The 20,117-nt window shown below is 46.1% G+C and overlaps 2 protein-coding genes across 7 annotated transcripts in view; one reads left to right on the forward strand and one right to left on the reverse strand.

Moving 5' to 3' along the window:
- Positions 1-6,408, reverse strand: part of LOC149525349 (uncharacterized) — a 56,934-nt gene extending 50,526 nt beyond the window's left edge. For 3 of the 5 annotated variants that reach the window (XR_016348899.1, XR_016348897.1, XR_016348898.1), the window contains exons 1-2: positions 6,333-6,408; positions 3,072-3,266 (exon numbers count right to left, since the gene is read on the reverse strand). Coding sequence is in view for 2 of the 5 variants with exons in the window: in XM_089776473.1 (XP_089632599.1) it covers positions 3,076-3,266; positions 6,333-6,387 (246 nt within the window). In the remaining 3 variants the exon portion in view is untranslated. The remainder of the gene's footprint in view (positions 1-3,071; positions 3,267-6,332) is intronic. The other 2 variants (XM_089776473.1, XM_089776474.1) reach the window with 1 other exon arrangement.
- Positions 1-20,117, forward strand: part of LOC102462793 (TGF-beta receptor type-1) — a 232,374-nt gene that overhangs the window by 84,498 nt on the left and 127,759 nt on the right. The window contains exon 1 of one of the 2 annotated variants that reach the window (XM_025179693.3): positions 6,647-6,715. The exons of the other annotated variant lie outside the window; for it this stretch is intronic. Within the exon in view, the coding sequence (XP_025035478.3) occupies positions 6,694-6,715 (22 nt within the window). The 5' untranslated portion in view covers positions 6,647-6,693. Of the gene's footprint in view, positions 1-6,646; positions 6,716-20,117 lie in introns of those variants that run through there. 2 annotated transcript variants of the gene reach the window in all.

A 20,117-nucleotide genomic window follows, 5' to 3' on the forward strand; every position in this document is an offset into this window, starting at 1 on the left:
TTTAAGCTCAAAATTAGAGGAGGGTGTCTAACTATCAGAGGTGTTTCAGGGGGTAGCCGAGTTAGTCTGTACAGGATAGTAAAGGAGTGGTTTTCTGGAACAGCCTCCAAAGGGAGAGCAATGGGAGCAAAAAAACCACCTAATGCTACAACTGAGCATGGTATTACGTTTTGTGGGGAGTGGTATGAGGAAGTTGCTTACAATATGTGGCCCATCTTTAACTGCTATCAGCAAATATGGCTGATGGCCTTAGAAGGGTTCATTAGGTGGGGAGAGTTCTGAATTAATATAATGAATCCTTTCCCAAGTGTCTGGTGAATCTTGCTGATATGCTCAGTCTAACTGATGGCCATGTTTGAGGTAGGGAAAGAATTTTCCCCGGGTCAGACTGGCAGAGACCCTGGGGGTTTTTGCCTTCCTCTGCAGCATGGGGCATGGCTCTTAAGGGTTTTAAGTAGTGTAAATGGTGAATTTTCTGTAATTGTAAGTGTTTAAACCATGGTTTGAGCATGTAAGTAACTCTGTCAGAGGTTAGGGACCTATTTCAGGAGTGGGTGGGTGAGGTTCTGTGTGTAGCCATCAATGGTGAGGGAGGTCAGACTAAATCATCACAAGGGCCCCTTCTGTCCTTAACGGGGCCACTGTGTCTTGACAGGCATGGAATGCATTTGATGGGAAGTCCACACAGCATCTCCTCTCTAGCCAAACAGCTCAGAAGGCAGAGTGGAGGAGCAGTGGCTGCAAGCAAGGTGCTCACCTCTGAAGGCAGCACCAGTGCTAGAAGCGCAGAAATAAGGGTGGTATGACATGGTATTGCCTGTGTACTTAATGGCTCTGTATGACTCAATGTCTTGCTGTTTTTAATATTTAGTGCGAGCTGCCTGTTCATATTTTTAATTGATGTAAGTACCAGTGTGGCTGGGAAGTGAGGGCATAAATTACTACAGACACAAAGGGGGAACACTCAAATACGTTTGTGAACCACTGCTCTGTATCAATGGTGGGTGGTGCAGCATTGGGAATTTTGCATCACCAACACCATTTACATCAAAGCTTCCATTTTCCAGAGATTTACAACAATCTGGCAGACTGCTTAAGCATGCATGGTCATGAGTGGTCTCTAGCTAGATCGTCAGACTATCAATAGAGTCCTTATTTGCAATTTGTCTCAACAAACATTGTCACCAATTTTGGATGCAGCACAGATTATGGCCCTATTAGTTAAAAATCAAAGTCACATGAGCCTCATAAGCAGGGCCCTATTAAATTCATGGTCTCTTAGTCAATTTCATGGTCATAGAATTTTTAAATGGTAAATTTCAGATAGATTTAAATCTGAATTTTCATGGTGGTGTAGTTGTAGGGATCTTGACCCAAAAAGGAGTTGGGCAGGGTCACAAGATGATTATATTATTACCCTTACTTCTGTGCAGTTGCTGGCAGTAGCATTGCCTTCAGAACTAGGCAGCTAGAGAGAGTTGGCTGCTGGCCAGAAATCAAGCTCTGAAGGCAGAGGTACCACCAGTAGCAGTGCAGATGTCAGGATGGCATGGTACAGTGTTGCTACCCTTACTTCTGTGCTGTTTTCTGCACAGCTCAGCTCTTTATCAGCAGCTGCCACCCAGCTCTGAAAGCAGCAATGAAGAAGGGCAGGCAACATGTTATAGCAGGCATGTCCAAAGTCCAGCCCGCGGGCCAATTGCGGCCTGTGTTCTGGTTTAATACGGCCCCACAGGTAATTTGGCAATATCTATCTTTTAAGGCCCCCAACGAATCCATATGTATTGAGATGAATACATTGTAAAATCTCAGTTAATGTCAGTTGGTCTAAATCAGTTATAAATATATTTGGACACAACATGTATACTTGGTGTTATGTTCCTCTTCATATTTTTTGAACTTAAAAGTTGACAGACAACCTTTATTACCAATAATATGTAATGTACTTTACAATGTTCCTGACACATATTTCAGCTTCCTGGATTATTTTTTCATCTGGCCTTCAGATATGAAAGGCAGAGTGATTTAACACCTGTTTAGATTTGTCATGTGACGAAATGAAAAGTATACCGTTTGCAATAAACTTTGCATAAAATAGTTAATTTGCATTTAATTTTAATGGTTCAAAGAATGTCAGGCAAAATGGTCGGCCACGCATGTTCACTTCATCAAATCTGGCACTCTTTGAAAAAAGTTTGGACTCCCCTGTGTTATAGCATGACAACCCTTACTTCTGTGCTGCTGTAGAGGGGGTGCTTCCCATCATCACAACCACCACCCTCCAGTTGCCCTGCTCTGAATACTCCAATCTTCCTAAAATAAACTTTTGATCTCCCTACAGCTCCCCCAATTTGAGAAATGCTGGTCTTCTCCATTAAATTTGTATAATGCATGGTAAAAGCGCACAAGTCCAGATTTCACTGAAGGACACCAGATTTCCCAATCTGAGACATGTTTTTCCCTGGTTGTGAATTTGGTAGAACCCTACTCATAAGACCAGTGTGGCCTTGCTAGCAGCACTACATCTTTAAGCAGAGTCCCTATGGGTGCTCCCTGCATTGCTAATGGGAGAATTTTGGTAGCAGTGTCCATTTAACCACACACGTGCTGTGTCCCCTTCATGGTCTGGCTTCAGGCTATCTAGCTTTGTACAGGTGAACTCCCTTCAGTTCCTTCTCAATTGCCCTCGGAGAAATGTAGCTATTAGTTGTCTATTCATCAAATTGTTAACCCTATTGTTCAAACGTAATTAGTTACTAACCTTTCTTTTATCTATTAGTTTAAAGTTTCCTTTGGTTTTTTTCTTCTAAATAGAAAAACAAAAATTGTATTTACTTCTTCCCCTTTGGCTGGAGACTATACAGTGCAGGATTAGCCCAGTTCACTGGGTTTGAAAGATGTCATCTTTACAAGAGAGACGTCTCTGAACAGATGGACGTTTCTACTGCGTTTCTTGCCTTGGGGTAAACTACTCTCCAGAAGTATCGTTTCTGTCAATAGCTAATACCACAATCTTGAAAAGAGAGAGAGATCTGAGACTAAAACTACTTGTAATGGAAGCAGCTTTCTACCTGCCTTCAGATGCATGTCCTGATTCACCCAGAATACACAAATCTTCACCACAGCCCTCAAGGTAGTGAATATTCTTGGCTTGTGCAGTATCTTCCAACTGCAGTACTCAGAACTCCTCGCAGTACTGTTCCAATGGAATGTGTTGATACATCTAAAGACCCAGTGGGCACTGGGTGTCAAAGCAATGGTACTGACTGGGAGAGACAAAGACAGAGACTGTAACCTGAGGAAAGTTCCATTGGTGCAGGCAACAGCTTTAGTACCATCACCAGTATTCCAAACAATGTTAGAGTGATTAGTGTGGCCTACATCACTGACCCCATTCAGTACCACACCAGCATGTAAAAGGGCTGATAAGATGTACTATGTACTAGGGCTGTCAATTAGTTAACTTTCATTGAGTAAGTTAATTGCAATGTTAAAAATGAATCCTGACTAATCAGTTTTAATCACACTGCTAAGCAATAGAATATACATTGGAATTTATAAAATATTGTATCTTTTTCTATATTTTAAAATATATTGATTTCAGCACAAAATACAAAGTGAACGGTGTTCACTTCATACAAGTACTGAAATACACTATCATGAAAGTACAACTTACAACTCTAGATTTTTTTTGTTGCATAACTGCACTAAAAAATGTTTAAAAAGTGAAACTTCAGAGCCTACAAATCTAATCAGTTTTATTGCTCACAGAAACAAGTTGGGAGGTACTGCTGCCATCTTATTTCCAATGTTACCTGAAAGTGAGAACAGGAGTTCATTCACTTAGCACTTTTGCAGCTAATAATGCAAGGTATTTATAGGCCAGATATGCTAAACATTGGTATGTCCCTCCATGTTTTGGCCACCATTCCCAAGGCTGATGATCCTTGTTTTAAAAAAAAGTGTTAATTAAATTTGTGACTAAATTCCTTGGAGGTGAATTGTAGGTCTTCAGCTGTATTTTACCTGCATTCTGCCATATATTTAATGTTAGAAGTCTCAGATGATGGCCCAGCACATGTCTATTTTAAGAACACTTTGACTCCAGATTTGATAAAATGCAAAGGCACCAATGTGAGATTTCTAAAGATAGCTACAGCACTTGATCCAAAGTCTAAGAATCTGAAGTGCCTTCCAAAATCTAAGAGGGACAAGGTGTAAAGCAAGTCTTAAAATAGCAATGCTCCAATGCAGAACTTGAATCACTTAAAATTAAATTAAATTAAATTAAAATAGATGCCACCAGCAGAGGGTTTATTTAATTCAGATGATGAAAATGAATGTGTCAGTCTGGACTGCTTTCGATCATTATTGAGTGGAACTCATCATCAGCATGGACACATGTCCTCTCAAATGGTGACTGAAGCATCAAGGGACATCTGGCACATAAAAACACTTTTGACACCTGCTAAAACAGTACCATGCAAAGGCCTATTCTCACTTTTACATGACATTGTAAACAAGTAGCAACCCGGGTAATGTAGAGTGGGGGATGAAGGGTCATGTACCTTCCCTCCACCCTCCAATGTTGTGAAGGGAACGGCAAGGAGCCAGTGGGGCCAGAGCCCGGATTCCAATCAGCTAACAGCAAATCTTTCTTCTGCAGTGTTGTAGCATTAAGGGACATGGAGGAAAAGATATGGAGGCTCGGGTAGTCAGAAATAGGTCCCAGGCATGCCTATCCAGAAGATCTACTGTTTTCTATTCCTGGCTTTTTGACCATGATCAAGTCTCTTCACTGCCCGGTGCCTTGGTTATGTTACCTGTAAAATGCAGCTAATCAAAGTGTTTATTCTCCCCATTTTACAGAATGGGAAACTGAGATACTGTTGGGGCCTGTCTACACTATAGGTCTATAGTTCCTTTGTAAGCAACCCCCATATTTTGATCAAATCCTATGAACAACAGAATTCCTAAATGTGTGTCTGTTCTGTGCTCATCCCGTACATACCAGCAAAGCTGGATAGCCTTTTCTCACTGTGCTGTAGGTAGCAGGTACGTTGGTAATAAGGGTGTAAAGAAGCTCTCAAGGACTAATATTTTTAAATAATTTTTATCAATGAATTGGGAGAGAACATGCAACCATTGCTAACAACATTGGTAGGTGGCCAAATACTGGCAGAGTGGTAACTAATGATGGGAACAGGGTACTGTACAGAACAATCTAGATCCCTTAATAAGCTGGTCCCATTCTCACAAACCACACTTGAATAGAACCAAATGCAGGATCCTATACTTTATAAGAAATCATGTAGGCCACACATACAGAATGGGGAAGTACAGCCAAGAAATCAGTGACTCTGAAAGGGATTTAGAGTCCATACTGGGCAAGCCACTCAACACGAGCATCCAGTGTGATGCTGTGCTGAACAGGGCTAAAGCCATCATTATATGTATGAACAGAGCCATGAGAAGGATAGGGAGGTGACATAGCATCAGGGAGACTGATATTGGAATACTGCATCTAGTTTTAGTGTCCACTTTTAAAAAAGAGGTTGGAAAAATGGAGATGGGGGGCTACAAAAAACCACCAAACGTTCTGAAGGCTGGAAAAAAATGCCTTCCAGTGAGCTATTGAAAGAGCTCAACCTGTTTAGTTTGGAAAAAGAATAAAAAGTAACTTCATTGAATTCTTGAAGTGTCTTCATGGAGAGAAAATATAGGAGATAAAAGGGTTTGTTAATCTAGCAGTGAAAAGCAAAAGAAAACCCTGTGGCTGGAAGGTGAAAAGAGACTAGTTCAGATGTTAAATATTTGTGGTTTATTTTTCAGGGAGGATTATTTCACCAAAGGAACAAACTACCAAGGGAAGTGGTGGATTCTTCATCTCTTGCTGTCTTCTAATGAAGACTAGATGTCTTTCTGGAACACTATTATGGTATACAGGAGGCTTGTGATATGCAAGGGGTCATAGTAGAACAGGGGTGGGCAATACTTTTCACAGGGGGGACCACTCCAAGAATTTTGGTAAATCATCAAGAGCCACCTTATTCTATTATATGAATGGAGCAGATGTGAGGTCTGGGACAGAGTTTTGGCACAGGAAGGAGATCCAAGTAGCGGATTGGGGTTCAGGAGGGAGTGAGGGTCAGGGAGGAGTTTGAGTGGAGGAGGAGGAGGTTCTGATCTGGAGCAGGAGGGTGGGGTAAAAGAAGAAGTGTAGGGACTCGGAGGAGGTTTGAGTGGAGAAGAGTTCTAACCTGGGACAGGGGGATGAGGGTGCAGAGGGAGGTACGAGATATAGGAGCTGTCTGTGGCTGGGAGGCACTTACCATAGGCAGCTCTCAGCTGGTGGTGTGGTGGGGCACACAGGCAGGCTGCCAGCATAGCATGGTGGCCCGATGCCACTCAAAGCGGAGTGGCTGTGGTAGTGACATCACAAGGGTTTTTTGTAGGACCTCAGCCTATTGGTCAAAGATGGTAGAGAGGCATTGACCTCATAGAGAAATGCTGACATAGGCCAGGTAGAACAAATGTGCGGGGCCAGAGAAACCTTGGAAACCCCTGTGACTTTGCTGCAGCAAGTCTCCTACACGAGGTAGCTCCTTGAAGACCAAGAGTTTTAGAGATGCCATGTGAAGAACTTATTTGGAGTGTTCTCCTTTCTTTGTATTTATTTGATTTTACTAGCAAATGAATGTCCCTCTTTTAAAAGGTAAGAGACTCAGAAAGGTTTGGAACCTGTTTAGTGAGAGCCAATTGGTGATTGCTGAATTCTAGGCATGGAAAACACTGAACTGAGATGTCAGCCTTTTATTTCCCACCAAGGACTTTGTCCCTTAAAATTGCTGGGGATACTGTTTTTTCTCCATTTTTATTTTCCTCTTTCCTTCATCCCTTCCTCCTTTCTCTTCTTCTCTTGCTTGTTTTGTCCTTTGCCCCTGCTCTCCTGACACCACCAGAAAGGGTGCGTGTGTGTCTGTGTGTATGTTGCTGGGGGTGAGGATATGTAGCTCTCAGTGTGGGAGGCCATCATAAAGAGGTGGGGCTGAAATAGTGCTCTGAGAGTGATCCCCTCCAGTTGTAACCTGGGCCATTCTTTGGTACATCTGGCAAGAACCCTCAGCCTCCCGCCTCTCTAAGTCTCAAAACTGACTGAGCACAGGACTATTGAAAGTGACCAGACTCCAGTCTTTTTATTCTCTTTTAAGAGCAAAATAAGTCCAAACCGATCATGTATTTAATTGCTCTGGGTTGCTTCCCTCCACTGTCTCTGAACACTTCATGGTTCGCTCTCTAATGGTCAAGTTCTTGTAAAATTTGTAATTAGATTTTAATTCTGCCGTATGCAAACCCACACATCCAGTTACAAAGGAGTCAGGCCATTCCTACAGAATGGCGGATTGTCCCTGGAAAGCAGTGATTCTGAAAAGGTGGGGTCATGTGGACAAGCTGCTCAACAAGAGCACTCAGTGAGAAGATGGTAAAAAGGGCTAAAGCCACCCTTGGATAGATAAACAGAGTAGTGATATGGAATAGACATGCTATAGCATTAATAAGACTGACACTGAACTGCATTTGGCTCTGGTATCTGCATTTTGAAAATATATTAAAAATCTTAGAGGAAGTGGTAAAGAGCTATATAAATTATTTGAGGGCTGGAAGTGCTGCCTTATTGTGAGACACAGAAAAATTTCAATGTATTTACTTTATATCAAAGAAGACTGATAGGTGAGTTGATTGCAGTGCATAAGTGTCTTGATGGGCAAAAAATGCCAAGTATTAAGGGCTCCTATATTTAGCAGAGGAAGGCATAACAAGACAATGGCTGGAAGAAGAAATCAGGAAAATACTAATTAGAATAAGGCACAGATTTGAAAGAGTGATTCATTTCTGGAACAAATTACCAAGGGTTTGATGAATTCTCCATCTCTTGATGTCTTGTAGGGCAGACTAGATACTTTTCTGGATGATGCGTTAGACAAATCACAGCTATTGTGGAATGTAGGAGGCCTGTGATATGCAGGGGGTTAGACTAAATGCTTGAATGGTCCCTTCTTCCTTGAAAGTCTACTGATCTATGAAAAACTGTGTGTGGCGTGGGAAGCAACCACTGATATTTTATTGTGCCCCCCCACTTGGTCTCCAGGATCAACACTCATTGAGTGGGATGATCCACAGCAAGCAGCTGTGCCATCCGAAGCAGATAGCAAGTGGCAGGACATCAGCCTTGCAGGGGAAGAGTTGGTCTGGCAGTGACTTCACAAGAGCCTTTTGCAGGACCTCAGCCTACTGGTTAAAGGTGATGACGAGGTGGTGACCTCACAGAGAGATGCTGACTTTAGCCAAGTAGGACAGCTGTACATGGCAGTTGTCACTTTGGAGACTCCTGTGGCTTTGCTGCGGCAAGTCTCCTTCTCAAGGTTTCTCCTTGAGGACAGAGAGAATTCCGGTTCACACACACAAATGCAAGGAGAACCGTCTTCAGAGTTTTCTACTTTCCTTTTACTGATTTGGCTAGAAAACAGACATCCCAGTTTAGAAGGTAAGAGCTTCTGAGAAGTTCAGAATCTGTTCAGTCTGATCCACCTGATGCCAGTTGAATTCTAGGCATGACACTAGACTGAGGTGGCAGAATTTTATTCCTTACCTAGGACTTTGTCACATAATCACTGGGACTTGTCCTTTTTGTTTTCCCTTTTCCTCCATCCTTCCCTTCTCTCTCATCTTCTCTTGCTGCCTTTGTCCTTCTACCCTGCTCCCCTCTCTCCAGAAGGAGAGGTGAGTTGAAGGGGGGTATAGGGAGGTGTGCTTTGCAGAGTGGGCTTGAAACAGTGTTCTGACAGGGATCTCCACAGGTGACTCAAGGCATCCTTTGGACTCTTTGGTGAAAACACTCAGGGTATCTCTAGACTATAGGGGGTTTTTGAAAAAACTTCACCTGCATCTATACTGCCATCACGTTCTTTCAAAATTAAATCGAAAGAACGCGGCGGGTTTTTTTTTTTTTACAGCAGTAAACCTCCTTTTATGAGGAAGAACACCTTTTTTCGAAAGAGCTCTTTCAAAAAAAGGCATTCTTGAATGCAAACAGGGCTTTTTCGAAAGAGAGCATCCAGATTGCCTGGGCGCTTTCTTTTGAAAAAGCGAATCACTTTGGCTGTCTAGAGGATCTCTTTTGAAAGAGGCTTGTAGTCTAGATGTACCCTCAGTCTCCCACCCCTCAGTCTCTATACTGATTGGCTGAACAGGGTTTTTTTGACAAGGCAGAGGTGCAAGTCCTTGTTCTCTTCTTTTAAGTCCAAATAAGTTTATAAGCATTCATGTGATCAATAAATGTTGCTGCCTCTCTGCATTGTCTCTGAACAAATTCAGGATTCTCTCTAACATTCCAGTTCTTCTAAAATACTTGATGAATAATTACTGTGAATTATTGTTGGTCTGGTTTTGGTTTGAAAGCACTTTCTTCTGATCATTCCATGTATGAACTTCAAGATGTGATTAGTTTGAAAGTTAGGACTTGTGGGTCCTATTCCCAACTCTTCCACTAACTGGCTATGTGACCTAAGCCAATTACTTCTTCCTTCTCAGCCTTGGTTTCTCCCTCTGTCAAACAGGGATAACAATAGTCTCCAAAGACTACTTTACAGGGAGAGGAGGTGGTACCTCGGGAATTATTGGAGAGTGTCAATAAGAGCAGTGAGGAATATGAGGTGTCCTATCACGTTGAGTCATGTCAGATTATGATATATTATAATAGATGAAAGTTTCTATTTTATTTGTATTTTGTTGTTTTGAAATTAAGAGCAGCAACTCCTGAGCTCAGAGTGGAACATCTCAGATAATTTTTTAGATCAGTGTCTCCAACTTCTGTCCAACAAACCAGTTGAACACACTGTGACAAACAGGAGATGCTTTCATTTTGCAATAGAATAGTTTTGCAAAGAATTTTCATACAAATTGACTTCTTGAAACTAACAAGATTAATATGAATGGGATTTTCTGACAGTAAACAGCTTAAATCAATTGGATTATCTGCTCCATCTCTGGGGCAGCTAATGAGAGGGAGAACTACCCCTTGGAATGGCAGTCAGCCCAGGGAGTCACAGCCAATAGGGAATTAGAGGAGCAAGCACACCAATCTGTGTGACAAGGCTGAGTCTGCACCATGCAGGGCCTGCATGGCACCTTACTGCCCCTAGTAAGGGCCCCTTGGTGGCCACAGACCTGCCTTCCCTTGTGGCAAGTGAGTGGGGGCTTCAGGTGGCAGCTCTGCAGGGCCTGGTGCCAGCTACCTTCAGCACCATGGGGCAGGCCTACAGCCCCCGTGGGCATCACACAGTAAGTTTGGCTTCTGGCCCTGTGGGCGTCTGGGCCTTGGTTCACTGAACGGGGCCGGGGTGAGGGCCCTCTCTGAGTGTGCCCATCCTAATGAATAGTCAAGCAGGCCAAGTGGATGCAGAAACGCACCCTCCAGCACCGCCAGCTCCCCCTGCAACTGTTCATCTCTCATGTAGCATCAGTGCAAGCAGCCAGGAGATGACAGGTGCTTGAGCTGCCTGCTGTTGCCGTTGCCATGGTCACCATAGGACATGACAGTTGCCTCAAGACTGTTGGCTGCACTGGAGGCAGGTCAGGTCCTCTGACTTGCAGGGCAAATCTCTCCAGTGTGGAGTCAGCCCCAACCTAACCCAGGGCTCTGGATCCTGCCAGAACCAAACTGTGTCTGTGTCCAGGAGGATGCTGCTCTCTGCTGGCCATGGCATGCTTAGAGGAGTGGTAAGATCAGGTATCTGGAGAGGGTGGGACAATTAAGTGTGCTTCCAGTGAGAGCACCATGGCCCTGAACAATACATAAGAGGACTGTTGACCCTTTATTAAAACTTGGTGGAGCAGGTTTGACTCGCTCCCAATACCTAAAGAAAGGGGAAGGGTCAATGGAAAATCAGGGCCCTCACACTGATAGTCCTTAGGGGTTTTGGGAAGAGGCCAATGCTCCAAGACAGCCTGATTGAGACCGCAGGCAGACTAATAAAGGAGTCAGGAGGATGGAGGGGAGGGAGATTCTAGCCTCCATTTGAACTAGAAGTGCCTAGGCCAGAGTGGGGCCAAGCTAAGGAGAGAACAAAAGCCTGAGCTAACTGGAGAGCCACGACCTTGCCAGCAAGAGCCTGAGGGAACCAGACAAGCAGCCCATAGCAAAGTGCTGGGAGGAGAACTGCAGCAATACCAGTTCTGGAGTTGGAGCAGTCTGGAACCAAGAACAGTGATCAGCTGTGGAGAATGAGGAGGAACTCTAGGCAGCAGTCCCAGCACAGTGAGACTCTTCCAGCCAAGAGGCCTTATAGCTCAGACTTGGAGGAGGATCGTAATGCCAATGGGGGAGGGAGATACTGATGCTGGGAAGAAGGGTACTCCCTGCCACCTAGAGCCTGAGGATGTGTGGAAACTGTCAGAGCAAGTGTCTGACTGGCAGAATCCCTGCAGCACATCCAGGGTCTAAAAAGGAGGCCTGAGACATGTGAAAGACAGACTGTGAACTTCCAGTACATCTAGATATGCTGTTCGTGATGGCTGTGTCTAGAATGGCAAGTTTTTCCGCAAAAGCAGTTGCTTTTGTGGAAAAACTTGCCAGCTGTCTATACTGGCTGCTTGAATTTCCACAAGAACACTGACTTCCTACTGTCTGAAATCAGTGCTTCTTGCAGAAATACTATGCTGCTCCCGTTCGGGCAAAAGTCCTTTTGCACAAAGCTTTTGCGCAAAAGGGCCAATGTAGACAGCTCAGATTTGTTTTCTGCAAAAAAGACCCGATCGCGAAAATAGCGCTCGGGGCTTTTTTGTGGAAAAGCGCGTCTAGATTGGCACAGACGCTTTTCCGCAAAAAGTGCTTTTGCGGAAAAGCGTCCATGCCAATCTAAATGCTCTTTTCCGCAAATGCTTTTAAAGGAAAAGTTTTCCGTTAAAAGCATTTGCGGAAAATCATGCCAATCTAGACGTAGCCGATGTGTCTGTGCCCATAAGCACAGGAGCAAAGCGGACAGGAACTGAAGACAAGGGAGTTGAAGAGGGACTGCAAGAGATCCCGCTGCTGAACAGGCTACCTGGTGAAAGTGAGAGTACTCGCTTTTGGTGTGAGTTAGTTTGCTCAACTGTTTGAATTTTTTTGTTGGATTCTGATTCTGATTTCTGATCTCTACAGTTTCAGCTGCTGTGGCAGTTGGGACTGAGTGCCTGACCATTTGTTTCCTTAATTGCTCTCTTGATTGCATCTGGTCAGCCTTCCCCTGTGTGACTCACGAGGGGGCAGGCCTGGCCTAGGCAAGCAGGCTTTAAAAGCCAGAGGCAGAGCGACCAGGGGAGCGAAGTGGACAGGAGCTGCTGACGGGAGTTTAAGAGGGAGGCCTATGATGGTGAGGATGACCCACAAAACCTGTGCCAGAACTTCTTCGGTCTCCTCCACCTGTACCTGTAGCCAGACAGAGCACCTGAGCATGGATGCCTCTACCCAGATCCTGATGGGGTTTTGCAGGGACTGTGGCTTGCAATTCCCACTTACTGATATCCAGGCTGGAGAGATCATCCAGTGCGAAGGGTGCCTGCTGGTGGAATCTCTCAGGCAGCAGGTGGGAGAGCTATAGGAGGAGGTGGCTATGTTGAGCAGCACCCGAATCCACGAGCAAGTCCTGGACCATGTTCATGAGGAGACAGCTGAGGTAACTGTCCCAGTACACAGGTCTGTGGCCACACCACTCGTGGAGGAAGAGACAGCTCAGGGTGGACACTGGCAGCTCGTTACTTCTCGCAGCAGGCACTGCTTCACCCCTGCTCCGAACCCTCCCACCGTGGTACTAGGAAACAGTTATGCGCTTCTTTATACAGGAAGTAAGGAATCACCCCCTACAACAGAGGAGGAGAAGCTTCGTACCCCCAAAGCTGGGAGGTCTGCTGCCACCACTGTGAATAGGAAACATAGGGTAGTGGTGGTCAGAGATTCTCTTGTGAGGGGGATGGAGGCGCCATCTGCTGCCCTGACATTTCATCTCGGGAGGTTTGCTGTCTGCCGGGGGCCTGTATCCGAGATGTTACTGAGGCATTGTCGAAGATTATCCGGCCCTCTGACTACTACCCCATGCTACTCATCCATGTGGGCATAAATGATACTGCGAGGTGTGATACTGAGCGTATCAAGAGTGACTACAGGGCACTGGGAGTACGGGTGAAAGAGACTGGAACGCAGGTGGTATTCTCTTCATTCCTTCCTGTCAAAGGTAGAGGCCTGGGCAGAGACCGATGCATCCTGGAGGTGAATGCCTGGCTGCGAGGATGGTGTCACCAGGAGGGCTTTGGCTTCCTTGACCACGGGATGCTATTCCAGGAAGGACTGCTAGGCAGAGATGGCGTTCACCTTTCGAGGAGGGGGAAGACCCAATTTGGACACAGACTGGCTAACCTAGTGAGGAGGGCTTTAAACTAGGTTCAACGGGGACATGGGGACCTGGGAGATGGGTTGGAAATGGGAGGGAGCATGGGCTATAATGGCAGAGAGAAAGGAGGATCAGGACAAAACTGGGAGGCAAGGTCAAATCAGTATCTAAGGGTATGTCTACACTACAAAGTTAGTTCGAACTAACTTTCATAGGCGCTACACTAGCGCTCCGTTAGTTCGAACTTAATTCGAACTAACGGAGCGCTTAGTTCGAACTAGGTAAACCTCATTTTACGAGGATTAAGCCTAGTTCGAACTAGCTAGTTCGAACTAAGGGCTGTGTAGCCCTTTAGTTCGAAATAGTGGGAGGCTCAGGTTCCCCCTGGTGGCCTCTCTGGGCACAACCAGGAAAACTCTTCTCCTCTCCCCCAGCCCCGGGCCCTTAAAGGGGTAGACTCTGGCCAGACGGCACTAGAGTCAGCCAGCCTTGCCAGGAGTCTCTGCCCCGAACCAGTGGCTGCAGGATGAGCCAGGCAGCCAGTGCCAGTGAGACGTCCCCTGCCCAGTCCCCCAGCACCCAGGGGCCAGCCAGGGGCCATAGACGGCGCGCAGCCTCCTGGTCTAGTGCAGAGGTCATGGACCTCATTGAGGTTTGGGGGCAGGCCCCCAACGTCCATGATCTCCGCACTAGGAGGAGGAATGCAGCCGTCTATGGGCGCATAGCAGCCGCCATGGCCAGCAGGGGACACAGGCGCACCCAGGAGCAGGTGCGCATTAAAGTTAAACAGCTGCGGCAGGCGTACGCCAGGGCCACAAGGGGCGGCGCCGCTGCAGGGGCTGCCACCTGCCCCTACTTCACTGCCCTCCACCAACTATTGGGGGGCAGGGCGGTCCGTGCCAGCCCGGGGGACATCGAGCCGGGACCAGAGGGCCCTGACCTGGGCGCACCAGAAGGGTCACCGCCAGCAGTGTCGTCCAGGGAGACCATACCGGGTAAGTACTTTGAATTAAGTAGTTCGGGGGGGGAGGTGGGAGGGAGACCAGAGACCGCGCGCGTGGGCCATGCCTTCCACGGATCACGCAGACACCTGTGCACGTGCGAGCACGTGCCATGCCACCCTTGGGCAGGTGGCTCCAGCTGCGTGACACCCAGGGGCCATTGCCCAATAGGCACATGCTTGTGCAAAGAGACGTGACATGCTCCCGACCCCGGGGCAGGACCCAGCAGGATGATTTCCCTTCACATGTCCCCTCTACACAGAGGCAGGGGACATCTCCCCTTCCCTCTCACCGCCCCGGCCACACTATACATGGCACAGGGACATGGGTGCGGTCTTGGGGCAGCTCCCAGTCCCGGGGAGAGCCAGACATCCTGACCATGGCCTCTGTACAAGCACAGCGGCTGTGACGGTGCAGGACACGGTCACCCTCACGTTGCGGAGTTGGGGAGGGGGCTGGGCATCATCCTCTGCGTCCCCAGGGAGAACTGACCACTTCTCTTCTGTCTCTACAGCTGCACCAGCTGCTCGTGCAGGGCGCACCACCCCGCCCGGCACATGCTCCCGCACCCGTGGCCTGCTCCGGACCGCCAGCACGGAGCAGGAGTACAGGGACCAGCACCTTGGGGCCCTGCGAGCCGTGCACCGCACACTACAGGCGTGGATGAGGGAAGACCTGCAGGTCCGCCACGAGCTGCTGGCTGAGCTCCGAGGGCTGAGCACCAACCTGCAGCTCCTGCTGCAGAGCATGGTGCCCCGTGCTGGTCCTGCGCCTGCTGCCCCCCCCAACTGCTGTCCCTCCTCCCACTCCTGCTCCCCCTCCCACCTCTCCCTCCTCAACCCCCACAACCTCTTCCTCAATGTCCACACCCCCCACCTCAACCTCCGCACCCTCCACCCCATCCCCCCGGGGACGCCGAGGCCCCCTCCCTCGCCGTGCTGGGAGGCAGTTGGCCCAGCGAGACCCCCACCCCTGATCCTTCAGTTTCCCCACCCCCTCCTTTCCCTTGCTTCCCCCTTTCAGTTCCCTCCTCCCAGTTTTCCCCCTCCCCTCTCCCACCTCCTTTCCCAGTTTCCCCAAGTTTTGTTAAATAAACAGAGTTTCTGTTTTTGAACACACGTGTCCTTTATTTTGTACATCAAGAAGAGGGGCTAGGGAAGGGTAAGTGGAAGGAGGTGAGGGAGGACTGGGGCACCAGCCCTCGATGGGGAGGACTGGGCTGGCTCTGCGGGCTTCTGGGGGTGGAAGCTCTCCTGCAGCCCCCCAATTGCCCCCTCTCCCCAGATGGCAGCCTGCGGCAAGTGCATCCGTTCTGATGGCCGAGTGGTGTGATGTGCCCAGTGTGGGTAGTCCGGGCAATCCAAGCCAGGACTGCTTTGCAAGCGGGGCACCCCTGAGAACTGTCTGTCCGGGGTGGGGGTTGGGTCCCTTTAAGCGCAGCCCTGGGCTAGCCTGAGGCAGCATCTCCACGCTCTAAGTCCTCCTCTGATGCCCTGCTGGCACTGCTTCCAGCCATCCTTAAGCCCAGTTCAGGGTCCACTCTGTGTGGACATGCTAGTTCGAATTAGCAAAACGCTAATTCGAACTAGCTTTTTAGTCTAGATCCGTTAGTTCGAATTAGCTTAGTTCGAATTAACTAATTCGAACTAAGTTAGTTCGAATTAACGTTGTAGTGTAGACGTACCCTTTGATGCCTATATACAAATGCAAGAAGTATGGGTAATAAGCAGGAAGAACTGGAAGTGCTAATAAATAAGTACAATTATGACATTGTTGACATCACAAACTTGGTGGGATAATACTCATGATTGGGATGTTTGTATGGAAGGAAGGGGACAGCTTGCTCAGGAAGGATAGACAGGGAAAAAGGGGAAGAGGTGTTGCCTTATATATTAAAAATGAACACACTTGGAGTAAGGTGGAAATGGACATAGGAGACACAAGTGTTGAGTGTCTGGCTTAGGCTAAATGAGGTTAAAAAGAAGGGCGATGTCATGCTAGGAGTCTACTATAGGCCACCTACCAAGGTGGAAGAAGTGGATGAGGCTTTTTTTAAACAACTAACAATATCATCCAAAGCCCAAGATTTGGTGGTGATGGGTGACTTCAACTATCCAGATATATGTTGGGAAAATAACACAGCGGGGCACAGACTATCCAGTAAGTTCTTGGACTGCATTGGAGACAACTTTTTATTTCAGAAGGTTGAAAAAGCTACCAGGGGGAAGCTGTTCTAGATTTGATCCTAACAAATAGGGAGGAACTGGTTGAGAATTTGAAAGTGGAAGGCAGCTTGGGTGAAAGTGATCATGAAATCATAGAGTTCACAATTCTAAGGAAGTGTAGAAGGGAGAACAGCAAAATAGAGACAATGGATTTCGGGAAGGTGAATTTTGGTAAGCTCAGAGAGCTGATAGGTAAGGTCCTATAGGAATAAAGACTGAGGGGAAAAACAACTGAGGTGATTTGGCAGTTTTTCAAAGGGACATTGTTAAGGGTCCAAAGCAAGCTATTCCGCTGCGTAGGAAAGATAGAAAATATGGCCAAAAAAAGCCTTGGCTTAACCACGAGACCCTGCATTATCTAAAAATAAAAAAGGAGTCATATAAAAAATGGAAAGTAGGACGAATTACAAAGGATGAATATAGGCAAACAACACAGGAATGCAGGGGCAAGATTAGAAAGGCAAAGGCACAAAATGAGCTCAAGCTAGCTACAGGAAACAAGACTTTTTTATAAATACATTAGAAGCAGAGGAAGACAGGATAGGCCCACTGCTCAGTGAGGAGGGAGAAACAGTAACAGGAAACTTGGAAATGGCAGAGATGCTTAATTACTTCTTTGTTTCGGTCTTCACTGAGAAGTCTGAAGGAATGCCTAACATAGTGAATGCTAGTGGGAAGGGGGTAGGTTTAGAAGATAAAATAAAAAAAGAACAAGTTAAAAATCATCTAGAAAAGTTAGATGTCTGCAAGTCACCAGGGCCTGATGAAATGCATCCTAGAATACTCAAGGAGCTAATAGAGGAGGTATCTGAGCCTCTAGCTATCACCTTTGGAAAATCATGGGAGACAGGAGAGATTCCAAAAGACTGGAAAAGGGCAAATATAGTGCACATTTAAAAAAAGGGAAATAAGAACAACCCAGGAAACTACAGACCAGTTAGTTTAACTTCTGTGCCAGGGAAGATAATGGAGCAAGTAATTAAGGAAATCATCTGTAAACACTTGGAAGGTAGCAAGGTGATAGCAAACAGCCAGCATGGATTTGTACAGAACAAATCATGTTAAACCAATCTCATAGCTTTCTTTAATAGGATAACAAGTCTTGTGGATAAGGGAGAAGCGCTGGATGTGGTCTACCTAGACATTAGTAAGGCGTTTGATATGGTCTCATATGATATTCTTATCAATAAACTAGGCAAATACAACGTAGATGGGGCTACTATAAGGTGGGTGCATAATTTTCTGGATAACCGTACTCAGAGAGTAGTTATTAATGGTTCACAATCCTGCTGGAAAGGTATAACAAGTGGGGTTCTGCAGGGGTCTGTTCAGGGACCGGCTCTGGACAATATCTTCATCAACGATTTAGATATTGGCATAGAAAGTTGGCTTATTAAGTTTGCAGATGATACCAAGCTGGAAGGGGTTGCGACTGCTCTGGAGGATAGGGTCATAATTCAAAATGATCTGGGCAAATTGGCGAAATGGTCTGAGGTAAATAGGATGAAGTTTAATAAAGACAAATGCAAAATGCTCCACTTAGGAAGGAACAATCAGTTTCACACATACAGAATGGGAAGCGACTGTCTAGAAAGGAGTACTGCAGAAAGGGATCTAGGGGTTATAGTGGACCACAAACTCAATATGAGTCAGCAGTGCGACGCTGTTGCAAAAAAAGCATACATGATTCTGGGATGCATTAACAGGTATGTTGTGAGCAAGACACGAGAAGTCATTCTTCCGCTCTACTCTGTGCTGGTTAGGCCTCAGTTGGAGTATTGTGTCCAGTTCTGGGCACTGCATTTCAAGAAAGATGTGAAGAAGTTGGAGAGGGTCCAGAGAAGAGCAACAAGAATGATTAAAGGTCTAGAGAACATGACCTATGAAGGAAGGCTGAAAGAATTGGGATGGTTTAGTTTAGAAAAGAGAAGATTGAGGGGGGATATGATAGCCGTTACCTAAAAGGGTGTCATAAGGAGGAGGGAGAAAACTTGTTCATCTTGGCCTCTGAGGATAGAACAAGAAGCAATGGGCTTAAACTGCAGCAAGGGAGGTTTAGGTTGGACATTAGGAAAAAGTTCTTAACTGTCAGAGTAGTCAAACACTAGAATAAATTACCCAGGGAGGTTGTGGAATCCCCATCTCTGGAGATATTTAAGAGTAAATTAGATAAATGTCTATCAGGGATGGTCTAGACAGTATTTGGTCCTGCCATGAGGGCAGGGGATGGGACTCAATGACCTCTTGAGGTCCCTTCCAGTCCTAGTATTCTATGATAAAGCAGAATAACTTTTTAACCTATCCTATTTTTAAATTACTTGCTGGTTAATAAATTGTACTTGCTTTGAATTATATGTAGTGCTCAAGGAAGTGTCCAAAGCAGAGAGACCATCCTGAAATGAGGACAGTTTAGTCCCTGCCCTAAGTGATCATGACAAGTGTTACCTCAGAGTCTCAGTAACAAGTAGAATCTTTTGAATTAATTTAGAATTTAGGATAAGGATCTGATCTAGGATGTTAAGTGCTCTGGTTACCAGAAGGGCGATCCCCTGACACGTATCTGTCTCTGGTGATTTTTCCTCACAAGAAAACTCAGAGTCCAGATTAAAGTTAAACAACATGTATTGTAGAAATTTAGGATGACATTTGCATGAAACAAATCCAAAACAACAACCAACAATCCCAACCTACACCCCAAAAGCGGAAGAGAAAGAAGATAGAAATATTCCCGGTACAAATAAGGGTAGGTGTACGTTACAAAATTCACACAAGCGGTGCTTGCGACTTCGACCCTTAGGCTGCAGTTAGCCTTTGGGAAGGAACAGCAAGTGTTCCCTCGCTGGTTGGCTCGACCCCAGGCGTTTGCCACAGGAACCAAAGCGTGATGATGAAGTCCAACGTTCAACTGTCCACAAACTCCATTTTGTTTTCCAGTCACTGATGACAATCGGCATTTTAAGTGTGCACCTTACCTAAATTCTGTACACAACAATGGTACTATAAACATTATGAACAAATCAGCATTATAACATTAGAAATCCTCTAACAAGATTGGGTGTCAAGACCCTAGGAATCATTGGTCCAGCCTTGTCAGGTTTTCAATGTCTCTGCCACCCAGGAGAGTGGAAGAGAGTATTTGTGGTCAGGCAGGCCTCTAGGTAAAAGAAGTGGAAGTGAGGTCTAAGATCTTTCTGCAGCCCATTTCACCAGAGTAGTGTAAAAGCCAGGCAAACTCCCCACAAAAGTGGGATCATACAAATATAGGGAGTCCTCAGATGTGGAATATAGTAGGCAGAGAAAAGGGGGGTGTTCAAGATGTGTATTAATTGGAAGCTAGTGTATGCTGTGGAGCACATCTGATATCCTCCTATTGTAAAGCTGTGCCAAGTTAAATGGGCATCCATGTTGTACAGCTACTGATGTTGCCATGTCATTTTATAAGCGCTCACAGGGTTTGTTCCTGT

This window comes from Pelodiscus sinensis, chromosome 2, assembly GCF_052426305.1.
Source record: "Pelodiscus sinensis isolate ZL-2025 chromosome 2, ASM5242630v1, whole genome shotgun sequence".
Taxonomy (NCBI): Eukaryota; Metazoa; Chordata; order Testudines; family Trionychidae; genus Pelodiscus; species Pelodiscus sinensis.